At 36.1% G+C, this 18,165-nt stretch overlaps 2 protein-coding genes across 2 annotated transcripts; one reads left to right on the forward strand and one right to left on the reverse strand.

Moving 5' to 3' along the window:
- Positions 1–1,947: 1,947 nt before the first annotated feature.
- LOC126719120 (uncharacterized) lies at positions 1,948–3,337 on the reverse strand. The gene is made up of 3 exons (XM_050421708.1): positions 2,729–3,337; positions 2,224–2,604; positions 1,948–2,157 (listed from the first exon to the last, which is right to left on the reverse strand). The coding sequence occupies exons 1-3, from the start codon at positions 3,335–3,337 to the stop codon at positions 1,948–1,950; spliced, it is 1,200 nt and encodes a 399-aa protein (XP_050277665.1).
- A 3,981-nt stretch (positions 3,338–7,318) lies between these two features.
- On the forward strand, positions 7,319–12,070 carry LOC126720023 (putative calcium-transporting ATPase 11, plasma membrane-type). The gene is made up of 3 exons (XM_050422505.1): positions 7,319–7,684; positions 11,055–11,131; positions 11,755–12,070. Exons 1-3 carry the CDS (start codon positions 7,511–7,513, stop codon positions 12,002–12,004), a joined length of 501 nt encoding a protein of 166 aa, XP_050278462.1. The 5' UTR covers positions 7,319–7,510; the 3' UTR covers positions 12,005–12,070.
- The last annotated feature ends 6,095 nt before the right edge of the window (positions 12,071–18,165 follow it).

Consider the following 18,165-nt stretch of genomic DNA (forward strand, 5'->3'; position numbering starts at 1 on the left):
GAGAAAGACTCCTAGAGCGAACGCGATTTAATTATGTATGAAAACCACGAAAAACCACTGTCTGGTGACCAAGGCCTAGCCTTTCAAACCCACGCTCTATAAATGATATTGTTTGGGCCTTTTTACGTGCGAACCCAATATTATTATGGGTCGTTACGAATTGTGTCCTTACAATTGGCACCGTCTGTAGGAAGGGCTTGTGTCTTGACACAGGTGGTAGGTTGAGACAATCACTCACATCATTTCCAAAAGCCAGGTGTAGTGTTTTAGCATAAAGTCCCACTAAGGGCTACGTTTCTTCACTAGGGGCTGCGCTTCGTAGCGTCAGCAGCACGGATGGTTCTAGGGGCTTAGCCGAGGAGCTAATCCCCCTAAACCAAGGTCCCGCGCCATAGCCGAGGGGTTAATTCCTCCAACTACTTAAATATCAAGTTTTGGATAGAACCAAGGTATTGCATGGTCCTCAGACTCAAACCTATGGGGAAACCAACCACTTAAATATCAAGTTTTAGACAGAACCAAGGTATTGCATGGTCCTTGGACTCAAACCTATGGGGAAACCAACTACTTAAATATCAAGTTTTGGACAAAACCAAGGTATTGCATGGTCCTCGAACTCAAACCTATGGGGAAACCAACCACTTAAAAATCAAGTTTTGGACAGAACCAAGGTATTGCATGGTCCTCGGACTCAAACCTATAGGGAAACCAACTACTTAAAAATCAAGTTTTGGACAGAACCAAGGTATTGCATGGTCTTCGGACTCAAACCTATGGGGAAACCAACCACTTAAAAATCAAGTTTTGGACAGAACCAAGGTATTGCATGGTCCTCAGACTCAAACCTATAGGGAAACCAACTACTTAAATATCAAGTTTTGGACAGAACCAAGGTATTGCATGGTCCTCGAACTCAAACCTGTGGGGAAACCAACCACTTAAAAATCAAGTTTTGGACAGAACCAAGGTATTGCATGGTCCTCGGACTCAAACCTATAGGGAAACCAACTACTTAAATATCAAGTTTTGGACAGAACCAAGGTATTGCATGGTCCTCGGACTCAAACCTGTGGGGAAACCAACCACTTAAAAATCAAGTTTTGGACAGAACCAAGGTATTGCATGGTCCTCGGACTCAAACCTATGGGGAAACCAACTACTTAAATATCAAGTTTTGGACAGAACCAAGGTATTGCATGGTCCTCGGACTCAAACCTATGGGGAAACCAACTACTTAAAAATCAAGTTTTGGACAGAACCAAGGTATTGCATGGTCCTCGGACTCAAACCTATGGGGAAGCCAACTACTTTAAAGAAACCTGGATACTAAGCAAGACCTAACACTACACATGACATCTCGGATGATGCCTATATCTCCATTGAATGAGGGTCTGACATGAGTTCAAGGCTCTACAGGTGCAGGTGAGCTAACGTTCTGAAACATGATTCTAAATATATCGCATACACAACTATTCATACGTGTTAAGATAATTAGTTCAAAAATCATAAACAATAGTAAGTATCGACAAGGGCAACTAACAAGTAACCAAAAGGAAAAAGGAAGAAAAGAATTTTATATACGCGTTTAACAGGTTCAAACTACTAGCAGATTACAAAGTTTTCGAAATAAAAAAGAAACTAGTTAATCATTAAACTAAAAACAAATACGAAACCTGGCCAGGGTTTCTACTTCTTTAATTTTGCATCGGCCACGTCCTGGGAAGGCGGAACGGGATCAGCTTCGACGCCCTGGAGGATAGTCCCTTCTAGGGAAGACTGAGCAGGATCGGTGTCTGTACTCTTGGGGACCACAGCAAGGGGAATTGCCTGTAGGGGCTGGGCAAGTATGGCTGGCTCTTCAGGATTAGGCATCTGAGTGCCGACCACAGGCTCAGCAACCTCTTTGGGTACCTCGGGATCCGTACGCTGAGATGCTTCTATCACATCCTAAAACTCTCCCTCTTTAAGCGGCTGGCCAGGAGAGACGTCGACATGTACAGTATCCGACTGAATGACCCCTCCCTCATGTTGGTCGCTTACAGCCTTGGAGCTGGTGGAGGTGTCCTCACGGATGGCTGTAGGGTAGAATATGTTCTCCGCTTTCCACAAATCAGACGAAGCATCCACCCCAGCTCGCTTCAAGGCCTTTTCCCAAACCTGGGAGCAGTAAAGCCTGCATACTCCGGGAATTTGGGCTTTAAGGATGGCTTGGGTTTCAGCTACCCCTGCGTTATAACCCTCATCCTCGGCCGTTTCCTTGGCAGCCTCAGTCACGTTTCTGGCAAACTCAGCCTCCTGCTTGGCCCTCATGGCTTCGTCCCGAGCGTACTCCGCCACACCTTTGTCATTCTCTGCCAGGATCAATCTTTTATTTAAGTCACTGATTTGCTCCTTGGCTATTCGCAACTGATCCTCGGCTTCTAGCAAACGTTTTGTTTGGTCCTCGGCTTGTTTTTGGGCGCTAGATAAACCCGCCGAGGTGCTATCCCTATCTCGGATAGCTTCTGTTAAGGCAGCCTTGGCCTTGGCGAGGTCATCCTCGGAAGTTTTGAGAGTCCGCGTGGCCTCTATGCGCTTGGAGCGTTCATTCTCGACCGCCTTACTCTACTTGTTCACTTCCTCCTCCATCCTATAGGTGGCTTGGAGAGCCTGTCAAGGGAGATAAATACATCGTGAATGACGGACTGGGAGTAAGAGTTAATAAAGTTTTAGAGTTCAAGAGCCTTACCATGCCCAAGTGCCTCTTCGTGCTGAGGAAAACCTCTTGCATCCTCATTTTCTTCAACCCATCCATGTCAGTGGGAAGCAGCATGGCTCTCCCTAGTGCGTCTGCCACATAACCACCCTCGCCATTTCCAAGGTCCCTCATGGACGCGGTTTCCAGCAATGGACCCCCGTGGAGCATTGGAGCGGGAAGCCAGGCGCTTGGCGAGGATTGGGCCTCGATCCCCTTTCCCTTGCCTTGGGAAGATTGGGCTTCGGTCTCCTTACCCTTACTTTGGTGCCCAATCTTCAATTGTTTTGCACGCGGGGCTTCCTCCCTCTCCTTAGAAGGTTGAGATTTTCCCCCATCCATGGTTTCCTTGCCCTTGGGACTCCTCTTTCTCTTTGAATTAGTGCTCTCCGGCCGAGGAGGCAGAACTGGTTGGGGAGAAGAAGGAAGTTTGGGGCGGGGGGATTGTGGCTGTGACTTTGTGGAGGATGACCTAATCTGGATAGCCTGGGGCGGAGGTGGTGGGGAAGGAGCATTGGGTTGCGGCGTTGCCTGCGCACCCTTCCCTGGTTGACCCTCGAGGAGTTCGAATAAGCTAGTCGAGGGCTTTCTCTTGAGTCCCATCTCGACTTGAGAAGATGTGCCTACTGATAACAATTCTGCCTCGGACAAGACTGGGCCACCTATATCACCAGAAGGATCCTCGGATTAGTTGGCTAGATCAAATACCCCAAACCCTTCCTCGGGCTGATCTAACTCGCCTTCGTCCTCCGCTACTTGATGAGATGAGGAGAGGTCCACCAGTGGGATGCTTTCTGGGATAGATGATACTTCGGAGATTAAAAATTCTGTCTTGACCACGGTAATTTTTGGAAGTCGAGGATGGCTGGCGCTGATCATGTGCCTAGGGTCGGCAAATGACTTTTGAACGGGAGCGGGCCCTAATATTTTGTGAGCGGCTCAAACTTGACCATCTTCGTCATTTACGAAAACCGCCGCTTGTAGAACAGTCTCTAAGTCCACCCGGTTAACTAAGTGAAAATGCCGTTGATAAGCGTGTGGATCTACAAAAGAAAAACACATATGCATGGTTAGTTACTGAACCACATCAGATTAGAATGGCGCAAAGTGTCAGCGCCCTTCCATTCCCTATACCCCACCTGGTTCTCCTTCTACTATGGGGCACGGATTGCCATCATGCCATTCACCGAAGACGATAAGGAAATCCTTGTTTAATCCCTTGTTGGAATCAGGGAGGCATTGAATTAGTCGAACCCTTTCGTCTCTCGTCTTCATGTAGTAGGATTTCCCCTTCAAATTTTGGAGATTATAGCACCAATTCACGTCAAGGTGGGTCAGTCTTAGCCCCATCTTTTCGTTTAAAGCATCCACGCAACCCAGAATCCTAAACATGTTATCGATGCACTGGGTGGGGGCTAATCGAAAGTGCCTGAGGTAACCCCTCGTTACCGGCCCCATAGGGATTCTCATACCCCCTCTACGAAGGCGAGGACGGGAATTACTACCTCGCTCGTTTCCCTCTTATAGTGCCACTCCCCCATATTACAATGCCTTAGACTTATGTTGGGATGAATCCTATAATCGGCGATGAACTTTTTCATCGCCTCTTCAGTATCGACTAATTTCCTCAGTCTTGATTTAGCCATCTCTATGATTTACTAAACAAACTCAACCAGCGACGGGAGAAGAAAGGGAACCAAAGAAAAATAAACCCAGAAAAGAAAAAGCACGAATTAATGGAGGCAGGGAACTTACATAAAAGAGGAAAGACGCTTCGGACAGGCTTTTTGTGCTGGAGATAGACTTGAGTTTGGACGAAAATTCAGATGAACCCAGGGTATACGCGCTAGAACTCTTAAGTGCAAAACTGAAGAGACAGATCCGTTCCAAAAAAATCATTTATACTTCCTAGGGTAACTACACAAATTTTCCCGCCCATAAAGACCAAGGAATCACCACCGTTTGATCTTCATCATGTCGTAGAACGTGGGAAACACAGAGCCGCCCGTATTTAATGAGGCCACGTTTCACCTTCCAAGGGCTCCAGAAATGTGTCTCGGGCAGACGGGAAGTCTCGGGAACCGATAGGTGACAAGGATTGACAGGCATTGACAGGTATCTGATGTCATCAAAACCCTCCTATCCGTCCGAGGAGTCAGATAACAGATTTTGAGGGGTTATTGTGGGGCTGGGGAATTTTTGATTCGGCCCACGCTCTATTAGGGCCCGGGGCCCATGCCAAGGAGGGTATTTGCCGAGGACGAATGGGGAAAGGCCGAAGTGTCGAGTGGAACAGCCGAGGGTTACCCTGTCCTCGGCACTCCAGGACTTCAAGGGGAAGAGCAACGTCTCGATGATGGCTGCCACCAAAAATCCCCCTGAAGGAGATGCGAGTAGAATGGGACCCACATGGGAGTACGGTGCGAAACTGGTTCAGGGTAAATACGTCCCCTCCGCATTAAATGCACCTGCCAGCGTCCTGACCATGTTAATGAGAAAAGACGCATGGACAATGTAACTTCGATCATCGCAACTAACAGAAAGCAAGGAGTGACAGCTGATGGGACGGGCACAGAAGTAGGCACCTGCCTGATCAACAAGTGGAGGGCTAAGATCAACCAGGAAGGGCTATATAATGTGAAGGTTAATGCACCAAAAGAGGCGGCTGGGAAAAATGGCCAAAAACTAGAGCCTCCCAGCCTGCCTCCAGGAGAAAGACTCCTAAAGCGAACGCGATTTAATTATGTATGAACACCACGAAAAATCACTGTCTGGTGACCAAGGCCTAGCCTTTCAATCCCACGCTCTATAAATGATATTGTTTGGGCATTTTTACGTGCGAACCCAATATTATTATGGCTCGTTACGAATTGTGTCCTTACAGTTGTTATGAGTTATTATTGGTGGGCAAAAAAGTAATTTCATTGGTAAATTTAAATTAGAATAACAATTTACCACCTAAGATTTGTTATTAAAATGTTGTAAAAAAAAAATTGTAAATGTAGTACTTTTTTTTTTTTTTGCAATCCCTTTATTTTTAATTGTGGTAATAATATTAAATACTAAGTGTTACGTCTACAATATTTTTATAATACTTTTACAACAAATCTTCGATTGTAAATTATTAATGATTCTAATTTGAACTCACTAATAAAATTATTTTTCCTACCAATAATAATAAATAATAACTTATTATTTAAAATTTATTGTGAAGGGTATAATATTTTTTTAATGTTAATAATTTTTATTTCTCACCAAACTCACCTTTTTAGCTTGTTGCAAAAGGCAAGGTTGAATAAAACAAATGCAGATTAGTAGATAGAAATTGTAGATCTTGAACAAATTAACAGTTGGGCTTCTTAGGGTCCGTTTGGATTAAGCTTATTGTTGCTGAAACTGAAAACTGAAAATACTGTAGCAAAATAATTTTTAAATGTGTGAATAGTATCGTGGGACCCATTTTTAATATTTTTTATATATGAATAGTGTATGTACAGTGCATGAACAGTATATACATTGTTTATAACAGTGTATTTTGTTCCCCAAAGTCAACATATGCGGGCAAAAGAAAAAAAAAAAAAGAAAAAAAAAAAAACAAAGAAAACACAACAGAAAAACGTGGACGCAGGAAAACGTGGAATCCAAACGCCCTCTTAGTAGTCTAGTGGGCTTTTCCATTCACCCAAGCCCATGACCAGCAATCGCAAGTGATGGGAACCACAATTTTAAACGCGAATTCCACGCGCCAGCGTATGTCAAACACCAATACCTTCATCAACAAGGTACGCGTTCCCCCAAGACGCGTAAAGTAACCACCAAAAAAAAAAAGGCGCAACTGTTCTAACTTTTTTTTTTTTTTTTAATTATTACATTAATTTAATCCAATTGCTGGTAACAAACACCTAAACAGAGTTACAGACTTCCAACGTCTCCAGAGTTAGTCTCTAATGGTAGTTATTTTTATTTTGGACTCCGTCTTTCACTCGACTCGAAGAGACCAGGAAGTAGCAGATCCAGCCAGTTCAGTTACACCAATTAACCTCTTTAAGAGCATTTCCAAAAACTTAGGTAAAAGCAAAATAATCTCTATAATAGTGAATGAAATCAAAAAATAGTCCTCAACCTGTTTCTTTAAAACTCAAAAAGTTTTTTGCTAATCAACCATCATTTTCCAAACCTTATATGTTACTATTCATTAGCAACATAATAAAAAATTAGCAAAGAAAGGAATAGATATAAGGTATGAGAATATGTGTGTTAAAATATAAATAAATAATGAGTAAAGAAATAATATCTAAAAGAGATGGAGAAATGATAAAGAATCTGTTAGAAAATATATTTAAAAAAATAAAAGATATATATTACTGTTCACTTTTCAAACAATACAAAAATATAAAAAAACTGCCGAAGATGCTCTAAGCAGTGCATCAATTCTCGGATCATCTTCTTCCTTCTCCTCTCAATCTCCGAAAAATTTCCTGGTCCATTTACTATTTCCAATTCCAAATAATCAGAAGCAAAAAAAGGAAATTACCCAGAAAGCACAAGTAATATTACCGTATTTTTAGCTCTCTCTTCGTCAGGCTCGCCACCGCCCAACCCACCAACAAAGCGTGTGAAAGAAATTTCTCTGAAAAGAGAAAGGCTGCTTTTTCTTCGAACTTCCCGCCTTAGAGGCTGCTTTTCTTGCAGCTTTGACAAGTTGTGCTTCCTATATATGAGGCGAGGCATATTTGAGAGGTATTAGTCACAATATTGCGATTTTAGAAAGTGAAAATGGAGAGCTATATTTTGAATGACTTTGAAGTGGAACCAAAGCACTCGTCTGAAGAGGTGCTTCAGAGATGGAGGAAGCTGTGTGGATTTGTGAAGAACCCGAAGCGAAGGTTTCGTTTACCGGCCAATCTCTCGAAGCGTTACGAAGCTCAGGCTATGCGCCGCACCAACCAGGTCTCACCTCTCTCTCCCTCATTTTATTTATAATTTATTTATTTCATTCAACCAATACAAAAAAGAAAAAAAAAAATTCACAATGTGAAATTAGTGTGTGTTTGAATTAGGATTAAAAATTAAAATTATTTAATTACTCAACTTATTTTTATTATTATTTATAACCTAACTACACTTTTTGGCACTATTCTTTGGCCCATCTTTACTGTTTCAAATAATTTTTATTTTTATTTATAATATTTTTAACAATAATTTTTTATTTTCAGCAAAACAAGCGGTATCCAAACGCATAGGTCTGTTTGAATATTGCTTATTTTTTTAAAACTAAAAACTTATTACTGAATGTACTGTAGATAAAAAAAATTAAATGAAATAGTAAAGTGAGGTTCATAAATAATATCAAAAAATACAGTGAGACACATAAATAATAATAATAAAAAATTAAAAATACTGTAAATAAAAATAAATTAACTGAAATAATATAGTAAAACTTATAAATAATATAAAAAAGCGACGCGCATCAATAATAGTAAAAATAATTTAAATAATGATATAATTTTTATTTTTGATGGTTATCTTAACGGATAGTCAACTCTTGTATCTCCCAAACGCACTTTAATAAAACGCGTTCAGTAAAAAATAAAATAAAATGCGTAACTCCCAAGGGTATTTAAGTAAACTCGACACGTCCAGACTTGCTAATAAATACACAACCCTTACCTTACCTCTTTAGGCTCTTACGCAGCTCTCGTTTCTTTGTCTTTGCTCTCTCTGGGCGGCCAGGGCTTTGGGCCTTTTGGCGCAGCTCTCTTAGTCTCCCACATCATGTTCGATCTCTCTCTTCCTTTTATCTGATTCTTCGGTTATTAGATTCAGTCTGTATTTCTTTGAATCTTCTATAATATATATGTTTTAAACTTAATAGGTTATGATATTATTTTCTTTAAAAAAAAAAAATTATTTGGATGGTTTAGATTGTTAGTATTGTTGTTGTTGTTCCAGATCTGTGAAGTATCTATCGAAAGGCTTTGGTTTGAGCTTCTAAAACGGTAGCTTTATACCATTTTTTTTTTTTTTTGTTAGATTGCTTCTAGATCTGATTGTAAAAATCATTAAAATATTTTGGTTTTGGTCTATTATTTTAGCTGGGATTTTGGTGTTTTAATTATGGTTGGGTTTTTTGGTATCACTTATAATTATGTTTGATTGTTTTGTTTTGGGTCAAGTTTGTACTTGATGATTTCTTTTTTTTTTTAAATTACTTTTGAATTTTGCTTCAAATCTTATAATTTGTGAACGTAAGATATTATAATTTTTGTACAATGAGATATTATCTGATATATTGATTTATGGGTCTCTGGGTTTTAATGGAAATATATTTTGAGACACTCGGTTTTGACAATTCATCAAAAGTTATTATGTGAATATATTTTTTGTCATTCCTAAACTTTTCATTTTGTTTGGGAAAAGGTTTGCTTTTTATCTTAGCTTTTTTTTTTTTTTTTCTTTCTTTTATTTTTTGGTCAATAATACAACTTTTAACTTTTCTGGAAATAATATTTCTCAAAAAAACTTTTCTGAAAATAATATTAGTTTATGATAATATAAAATAAAAAATAACCTAAAAAAAAACCGGATTGCCATAAGATATATTTTATTATGCAATACCCTACTGACTGTCTGCAGGTTGGAATTTTGGATGCAATTGAACTATGCATTAGAATAAAGCTAATTCTCTAATTTGATTAGCAATAAAGCCAATAAGTGCCCAACAATTACTATGTCTGGGGGATCCGAAGACCCCACAAAATAGCTTGACTTGACTGAATATTTACGTGGAAAAATCTAGTACCATAAAATTGTTTACAACTGCTTACCAAAACCTCACTCTATCACGTGTTACATCAAAGTTGACTGAAGAACATGGTCCACAGCTGACTCAGAAAGGTTAAGCAAGACTTTTTAATGTAATCATGCTCGGGACCCACTTAATTATGAAAACGAATCAATTTTACTCCTTATTCAAACTGATGACATCGGCAGTAGCAATTTTATTCCTTATTCATACCGACAACATGCGATTCGACGTGCAGCAAAACTTTAAATGTCAGATTATAAAAAAAGTAAAATTAGTATAAAAAAAAAAAAAAAAAAATTTGAGAGAGAAGAGGGCAATTGCACACCGAAATCCAAATAGACAAAATAAATAAACAAAATTATTTATGATATTAAAAAAAAAAAAAAAAGGTCATGTTAATAAGTGTCCTTAGGGTACTTGTTAACAATCTATTTTAAGAAAGTTTTGACATCACTTTTATGGGAAATAAAAAAAACTGTCAAAATATTAATTATTTTTTTTCTTTTTTCATAAAAATTTTCTTTAATTAGATTTTTAACCAGTGCCCTAAGGGTACTCGTTAGCATTTCCAAAAAAAAAAAAATTTGAATGCGAAATTGGATCTTGTTAACATGTGACCAATAGCTCTCACTAACTCTTATAATACTTTTTTTTTAAATAAAAATAAATTAGAGAAAAAAAATACTACTCTAGAAAAAATTGGATAAGATTCCTTTTTGAGGAAATAAATGTTGTCATAAATCAATAGGGACATTTGAAATCAGTAATTTATGAAAAGCATATTTGAAGACAATAAATGTCGTTGTAAGAGTACAATACTTTATTTATTTATTTTTATAACAGTATTATTTTTTTTGTTCTATTTTATTCTTTAAATATTGAACCTTAGTAGGTGCTAGTCGGTGTGTTTTTTTTTTTTTTTTTTTGGTTCTTCAAACCACGGTGGTGTGCTGTGTTGCATTTTGTGGTTGGATTGCAGTGGTTTGGTGGCTGGTTTTTAGTTTTGTATTTTTTATATTCTAAAGGGGCATTATTTTAAGATATTTTAATGTGGTGTAATTTTAAAATAAAAAATTTGATATATAGTGTGTTTATAAATTAATATGATAAAATAAATAAAATAAGTTTAGGTTAGCTATGATAATAATAATAGTATCTAAGGGACAATAATAATAATAATAATAATAATAATAAAATATTTAAATTGATATGTCTATTCTTGGGATTTGAAATCATGCCTTTTGAACTATCCGGAAAATAATAATTAATTATTAGTAGTTTCTAGAGTTTAGACCAGCCGTTCAGCTGACGCTATTGCCTACCTTCCCTCATGCGCTCACGTAAAGTGGTCAATTGGAATTGAGTAATAAAACGTTATTTTTGTTTGTTCTGTTTGATAATTTTATGAAACATTATTCTTATTTCCCTTCTTTTGCTCAAATATTTCCAAGTCTTCCTCTTTTATCTTTATGGCACAAAGAAACTTATTGATGTCCAAGTTCTTAATTGCAGAGAAAAATGAATATGCCTGAGCTACGCCTTCAATGCTTGTCTCTCATCCTCTTGGTTGTACTTGTCCCTCATTTTCGGTAAGTTGTGGCACAAAATTATATTATTTTATGTGTCCCTAACATTACTCTTATCTAAATAAAAGAATCTTTTATAATAAGATTAGTAACCTATTAAAATTATGTCATTTTATGAGTCTTTAGCATTACTCTTATCTAAATAAAAAAATATTTTATAATATGATGAGATGGAATAGCAGGTCATAGTCATATATATATATATATATATATATATTTTTAGAGATAATTACAATATGCTACTAACTCCGCAATTCGAACTATTTCCCCCTAAACCCCAAGCACTTTGAGCATGGAGATATGTCAATTCAGCTTCATGAACTTTGACATAGTCATATATTTTTTAATCTATCATAGTTGACCTATTCAACAAAAATTAATTACCTAAAAATAAAAAATAAAAAATAAAAAGTTAATTACTTTTGTATTATATCTTTCCTCTAGATCGGTAGATCCAGCGAGTCCACATCAAGTTAAAGCATTCACAATGAACTTATCACAGATTTAGTTTAAAAAAATTTCTAAAGATGTTTTTTTATATAGCAAACTATCTCTCTCTACCCTTTTTTTTTTTTTTTTTTTTTTTGTTGCGTGTGCTTTATACTAATATTGTTTTTATTTTATAGATCTGATGCTAGGCCTCTGAATCCAAACATGGAGGAAGAGAGGAAGGAAAGGCAATATGTAGCCAACAAAGGAGAGATTCCAGTTGGTGGTCCGCCAGCTATGTATTCCCCGCCTTCCCACGTCGGAAACCATGAGATGCATGCAGCTCAGAAGGTTCATGGTGGTGAATATGTTCCACTTCATAAAGGTCCAGTCCCACCTTCTGCCCCCAGTCCAAGCACACATGTGCCGTGCTGCCATTTGCCCTGAAATAGAGAAGGCAAAGTTAAAACCATTTAAGATTGAGGTCCAGTGCGTGCAATAAATAATTTTTTAACGGGGTTGTTAGAAAAATAGTTTTTTATTTATTTTTTATTATTTATTTATTTATTTATTTATTATTATTATTATTTTATATAAAATAGAATTCTATTCTAACCTAATTTAAGTGTATATGCGTGTGAAATTCCTTCTTGAAGACTTGAACTCCAGCCCGTTGTAGTTGTTATTTGTTGTATTGAATGTTAAGATAAAACTTTTAATGTTGGGTTTATTATATATAAAGTTGAGTGTTAAAATAAATAAAGTAGTATTTCGAGTAGTTAAAATTTATATTTTGTAGCTTTCTTACTGATGAGCTGAGGTGGTGTTCATTACACCTGTTGCTGTAATTAATGTTGCTTCTCTGGAACAATATTTTCTTTGCCTAATGCTTTTTGGATTAAAAAAACAACACCTATAAATATATATACTTCATTATGCCCTGTAACGTTTTGTTTTATGTTCTGGGAAAAAAAATGTTATATGTTATTTCTCTAGTATCCAGTGGCGGTGCCACGTGCCAAAATTTTTAATTTTTTTCATTTACAATATAAGTATATTTTATTAATATTTAAAGTTGATAATTTTGTTTACATATAACATACTTTAGCATAAGAAAATTAAATTTTTTTAGGGTAGTATTTATTTGTGATTTGAATTTATCTTAACACAATAGTTAGGTTTTCGCAACTCAAAATTACTAACTCCGTCACTAATAGCATCTTTCAATCGTGGCTGACACCAATATCCGACGATCTATGGTTGCCACATATGAAGTGATGAAATGCAAATTAGTCATCAATCTTGTAGGTTCATCTAGAAGGAGCTGGGTCCTCGCAACTATCTCTGCAAATGTAGAATAATGGCTCCCTTAAAGTGGTCACCGGTGTGGTGTTTGCCACAACGTCTTTAATGCCAAAGTCAGTATAGAGGAGTTTTTAGAAAATAACCAGAGTTCTGAATATCAGAGCATTAATGAATACTTTTAGGTGAGTCTATATACTTGGTTTGTCTCTGATCAAAGTGTATATATACAGCTTCATGGTTCCTAGCCGTTGGGGGCCTTAATTGTGGCTTTAGTGCCCTTTTTGTAATGCCTCAGGACTCATGAATATGGGTTTTGATGAGGCTCCAACGGTCTGCCAACTGTTTGGTAACTGTCCAAGGCATTGAATGCTCTTATTAATGGCTCTCCCGTGTTCGTCCGTATCGTGTCAAGGTGGACAAGTACATTTGATGAGATCGTCCAAGGGAGTTGAGTTCATCAGTCCCATCACATAGTAAACCTTGTTTGCTTGACCATGGCAAGCCTTATTGGCTACCAGCTGGTATGCTGGAAATTATAGCTGTCTAATGCTGGTAAATGGCAGCAGCCCGTGACTCACACAACGCCTATGGCAACAAGTTTTACCGATAATCTCAGCTATGATCAAATAAGAACACTTTAATTACACGTCGCGTCATGGCTTCACATACTCGCCGCAAATCATGCATGATACAAATCATCCATGATCTAACCGTGTAAACTATTTTTTTTTTCTTTTTTAATTAAAGTTGGGAACTTTGTTATTCAGTAATTGTAATAGGTGACAAGTTATGAGTGGTACGTGAAAGTGTGTTTTTACATGACCCACTATCATATTTCCACCACTCACAACTCAGCATACAAGGTAATTTTATTCAAAATTACAACTTCGGATGGTAATTAAAATTTTTTTTTTTGGTTAAAATTGGGGTCTCAAAATCTGAATTCTAAAGTATCACGGTCGAGAATGTGGACCTCTCAATTGCTTTCCAATTAGACTACGAGTCGCCAAGAAAGTCTTCAAGCTTTGGAATAACTTATTGGTTTTGGCAGCCAAACTTGTAAGAAAATAAGGAATCGACAAGGTTTTGTGCTTCACTTTCTTTGGCTTGATTTTCTCATTCTGAGCGTAAAACACTTGGGAGTTGGGTTTTTTTTTTTTTTTTTTTTTGAGAAAACTTTGGAGTTGGGGTTTGGTTAATCAACAATGAACAATGATTATAATTAATAGAATTATTCATACATTTATCCTTATCATTAAACTGACTAAACAATATTACTTCAATTTGAACCTACCGCAATCATATTCTAGATCTATAGCTCAGTTATCTTAGGCACAGTAGAAGAAAACCTTCAAATTTTGAAAACATGGAAAAATCACAAAAAAAATAATCAAGACCATAGTTTCCATTGTTTTTCTCAAGTTTCTCAGCAACCAAATAGATGTCCATAAAAAGTTGCGGTCTTTTTCAGAAGGCTTAAGTAAAGATTTGAGTCAATGATTTATTAACATATGCTGGTTTTGAGATAAACTATTCTTTTAAAAAAATTCCAAATGGCAGTACATGTGTCATCTAATTTGGCATGAAAATAATTTTTTATTTTAATTGTTAGCCACGTAAGCATTTTTCATTAATTACTTAATAGTCAGGACTATTTTGATACAATACGAAAAGATTAGGGACTAAACTGGCCTATTTAAAACGTTAGGAACTAAATTGACATTTGGTGTAAAGGTTAAGAACCAAACTTATAATTTACCCTTAATTTTAAAAAAGAAAAAGAAAAATGTGATTCCTTAATTTTATTAATAGATTTTTTTTACGGAATTAGAGTGAATGCCTGAATTAAAGAAATTTGAAACTTAAATTATTCAATTGAACGAAAATAAAGTTAAAAGTCTGAATTGAATAAATTTGAAACTTAAATTGTTCAATGGAACGAAAGTAAAGTTAGAAACCTAAAATAAATTTCAATCAAACTTAGGAAATACAATTTAAACTTTAGCCTAAATATAATTGTACTTTTTTCAATCTTTAACAAATTAATTAAATTTTCACACATAAAATAAATAAATAAGCCAATTGCATTTTTAGTTGCTAAAAATTACCTTTTGTCTCTTTGGACAACAAAAAATTCAACAAGTCAATTAAACAACGTTTTGATCCCGCATTTTTGATTGGTTATAAAAAGTATTTGTAATGAAGCTACTAGCTATATGAAAGCAATTTTGTACCGATTAAATTATCATCTCATTAAAATATGGAAAAAAAAAAAAGTAATGAAACTTCTTCGTACCTCAAGCCTTATTCAAAACAAACTAAACTCAAATTTTGGAACATAGAATATATATTTTACTCTCTTTCTTTTCTTTTTTTTTTAAATATTATTTCCAAATGAATATTGTATATGTCTTAATGAATAAATGTCCAAGGTATTTATAAGCATTTTTGGGAATTACATTTTTGTTATGAATATATATACTAATTCCAAGATTCATATCATTTACCCAAATACTATTTTGTTATTAATTCTTTACAGGAAAACTACCTTACATTTGTTAATAAGCAATTAATTCTTTACCGGAAAGCTACTCCACATTTGTTAAGTAATAGTGTAATACCATATATCCTCCAAGCGGGGGAGTGAGCTTTTGTGTGTGTGAGAGACTGAGAATGCACCATGTGATCACCCATGACAACCACATTAATTTTTTGGGTAATCCCATTTCCAATGGTCCAAAGGGCCCCTTTTTCTCTCGCTTAACGACACGTACGTAGTGGCCATTTTGTCTATGATGCAATTTTTCTCTTTCTCCGTCAATATCGAGAATACAATATTATCGTGTGAGGAGGTGACTTGGTGATAAAAAGTTTTTGTGTTTCCATCGCCATGCAAGTTTGAGACCATAACTTTGAGTAGGACAAATCTTATTATTATTTGAATGTTCTCGTATTATTTCAATTTTGGGTTTAAGTGGATTGAAATAATGACCGGATATGCAAATTTTATATTTTTACTATATTAAAAGAAAATATATATATTTTTCATAATTTTTTTTCCTATCCTATTTTTCACAATAATTAACTAGTTAGGATTGGAAAAAGACAGTTTATCAACATTTATAAACAATGTTGTGTCGCTGAATTTATTTGTTTCTCCACATGCTTAGATAACACTAAGCCCTTCAAACATGACATAAAAAATAATATTTTATCAATCATAAATTATAAAGATAATGAAAAAAAAAATTTTAATTAGGATTGCTCATTAGTAAAAACAGAATTCTTGGTCCATTCCTTTTCAAGTATTAGTTTTTAAATCTCACTATTTTCTTTAGGTATTAATTTTTTTTTTTTTTTTTTTTTTTTTTGGGGGGGGGCATTGCCCCCAAGTCCAACCATGGCTCTGTCTATGGCAATATGTGGTCTTAGCTTGTTGCCTAGAAATTCCTTTAATTATTTTCGTCACTTTTTATGTTGTATAGCTTGTTGCATTCTCTGGATATTCTCTCCCCTCTTCTGCCTTAATTATTTGACATTAATTATGCTAAAAAGTTTTGTAAATTTGAATTTATAATCATCTGTTTATATAAATGGTGTGTGTCGTTGTTGTTGTGTGAACACGCTAGGAATTGGTTGTTTATATACATGGTTACTTTGGTATAGTTAATCAAACTCTTGATGTGTTTTGCACTTACTTTATACTAATATTGATTTTGCTGATGATCAAAGGGTTCATGGTGAAGATGTTGTTCCACTCGGTAGAGGTCCGGTCCCAACCTCTGCCCCTAACCCCACTGCCCAGGATGCCAGTGGCCAAACCTGATCATGACTTCATTAGATGTGTAGTCCAGTTGGTTGATAGAACTTCCAGTTTTAATGCCTGTTTCTCTGAAATTGAAACCTATATATATATATTCTGGTTTATGTATGTGCTTAGTGAAATTGGAACTCATAAAAAAATAAAACGTTTCGTGTTACGTTCTGGTCTCTTTAGAGTAGTGTATGTATATGTTATTTGTGGAAAATTACTGCTTACACTTGCAACAGTAACTGATTGTCCATTCGCATGTAATGTAAGCTAGGTTGCACCGACATGCCATTTTTGGTGACGTGTCGGACACGGATACCGGCACGACTCGCCAGATTCCGATGTCTGAGCGATGTCGGTTTTTTTTTTTTTTTTTTTTGACATGATGCTGACATGGCACCGATGCGGCGCCGACACGCTAGCAGTGGGAAAAAAAAAAAACAAAAATTCAAGATTTTGACAGATGGACAAATCCTTACTATTGATTTTGTGATATACCCTTGAGTGAGAAGTGAGAAATCTCACATCAGAAACCCACACAACCCAACTGTTGATTTCCTTCTGTCCCTCGCCAGCGCCACATCGGGCCGATCGGTGAGTCGGAGAGCTCCCTCTGTCCCTTTGTCCCTTCCGATCTCTCTCTCTCTCTCGGTGTGGACAGGTCCGAGCTTCTCTTCTCTCTCTCTCTGTTTCGCAATTTCCTTTTCTTTTTCTTTTTTCTTTTTTCTTTGTTTCTTTCTTTTATCTGCTGACTGCTTTGGACCTTTGGTTTGGTGTACTATATATATATATATATATATATATATATTTTGTTTCTTTACTCAGCCTTGCCTTATAAATTATAATGTTCATTATGAATTTAGTGATTTTTATTTTTGTGTGTCTTGCTATAGTTTTATTTATTTATTAAAGTTAAATATTATAAGTGATTTTACTAAAGTTTGTTTTTGTGATTTTTGTTTTTGTGTGTCCTGCTTGTTTTCCTTTTATATTTTTAGTTTGACGTTCAATGTAGCCTATTTAAACTTTTGGTTTGTACTCTAAACATTTTATGAGTATTATTGTACTACTTTGGGTGTTAGTTTACTTATTTGTAATTCTTACATAATTTAAATTCTAGACATAAACGTATTTTATGTCTAAAAATATTAAAAAATATGTCTAAATATAAAATTTAATTAATTATTTAATTGCCGTGTCCACGCCGTGTCATGTCCTTATTTTTCAAAAATTGCCATATCTCGATATTTGTGTCCGTGTCCGTGCAACATAGAATGTAAGTGTAACTAACCAGGCCGTCCGTGGCTGCCGCGTACGCAGTAAGCATTGGCTGCTTGACCATGGCAAGAGCCTTATTGCCAGATTATAGCTGTCTAATGAAGCACGCAAAGAAAAACACTTTTCATGTCACAAAATACCTATCATGACATCTCGTACGTGCACCAAGCAAGTCACAAATACCTCATATTGATACATCGATCATCGCAAATAC

This window comes from Quercus robur, chromosome 3 (genome assembly GCF_932294415.1).
Source record: "Quercus robur chromosome 3, dhQueRobu3.1, whole genome shotgun sequence".
NCBI lineage: Eukaryota > Viridiplantae > Streptophyta > Magnoliopsida > Fagales > Fagaceae > Quercus > Quercus robur.

Excerpts from the sequence above, each read along its gene's own strand:
- LOC126719120 (XM_050421708.1), bottom strand. The coding sequence starts at position 3,337 with ATGGGACTCAAGAGAAAGCCCTCGACTAGCTTATTCGAACTCCTCGAG. Across the intron at positions 2,605-2,728 it reads CGAAGAGGCACTTGGGCATG|AGTAAGGCGGTCGAGAATGA; the intron begins GTAAGGCTCTTG and ends GTGAACAAGTAG. Across the intron at positions 2,158-2,223 it reads ATGAGGGTTATAACGCAGGG|GTTTGGGAAAAGGCCTTGAA; the intron begins GTAGCTGAAACC and ends TACTGCTCCCAG.
- LOC126720023 (XM_050422505.1), top strand. The coding sequence starts at position 7,511 with ATGGAGAGCTATATTTTGAATGACTTTGAAGTGGAACCAAAGCACTCG. Across the intron at positions 7,685-11,054 it reads CTATGCGCCGCACCAACCAG|AGAAAAATGAATATGCCTGA; the intron begins GTCTCACCTCTC and ends TCTTAATTGCAG. Across the intron at positions 11,132-11,754 it reads GTACTTGTCCCTCATTTTCG|ATCTGATGCTAGGCCTCTGA; the intron begins GTAAGTTGTGGC and ends TTTATTTTATAG.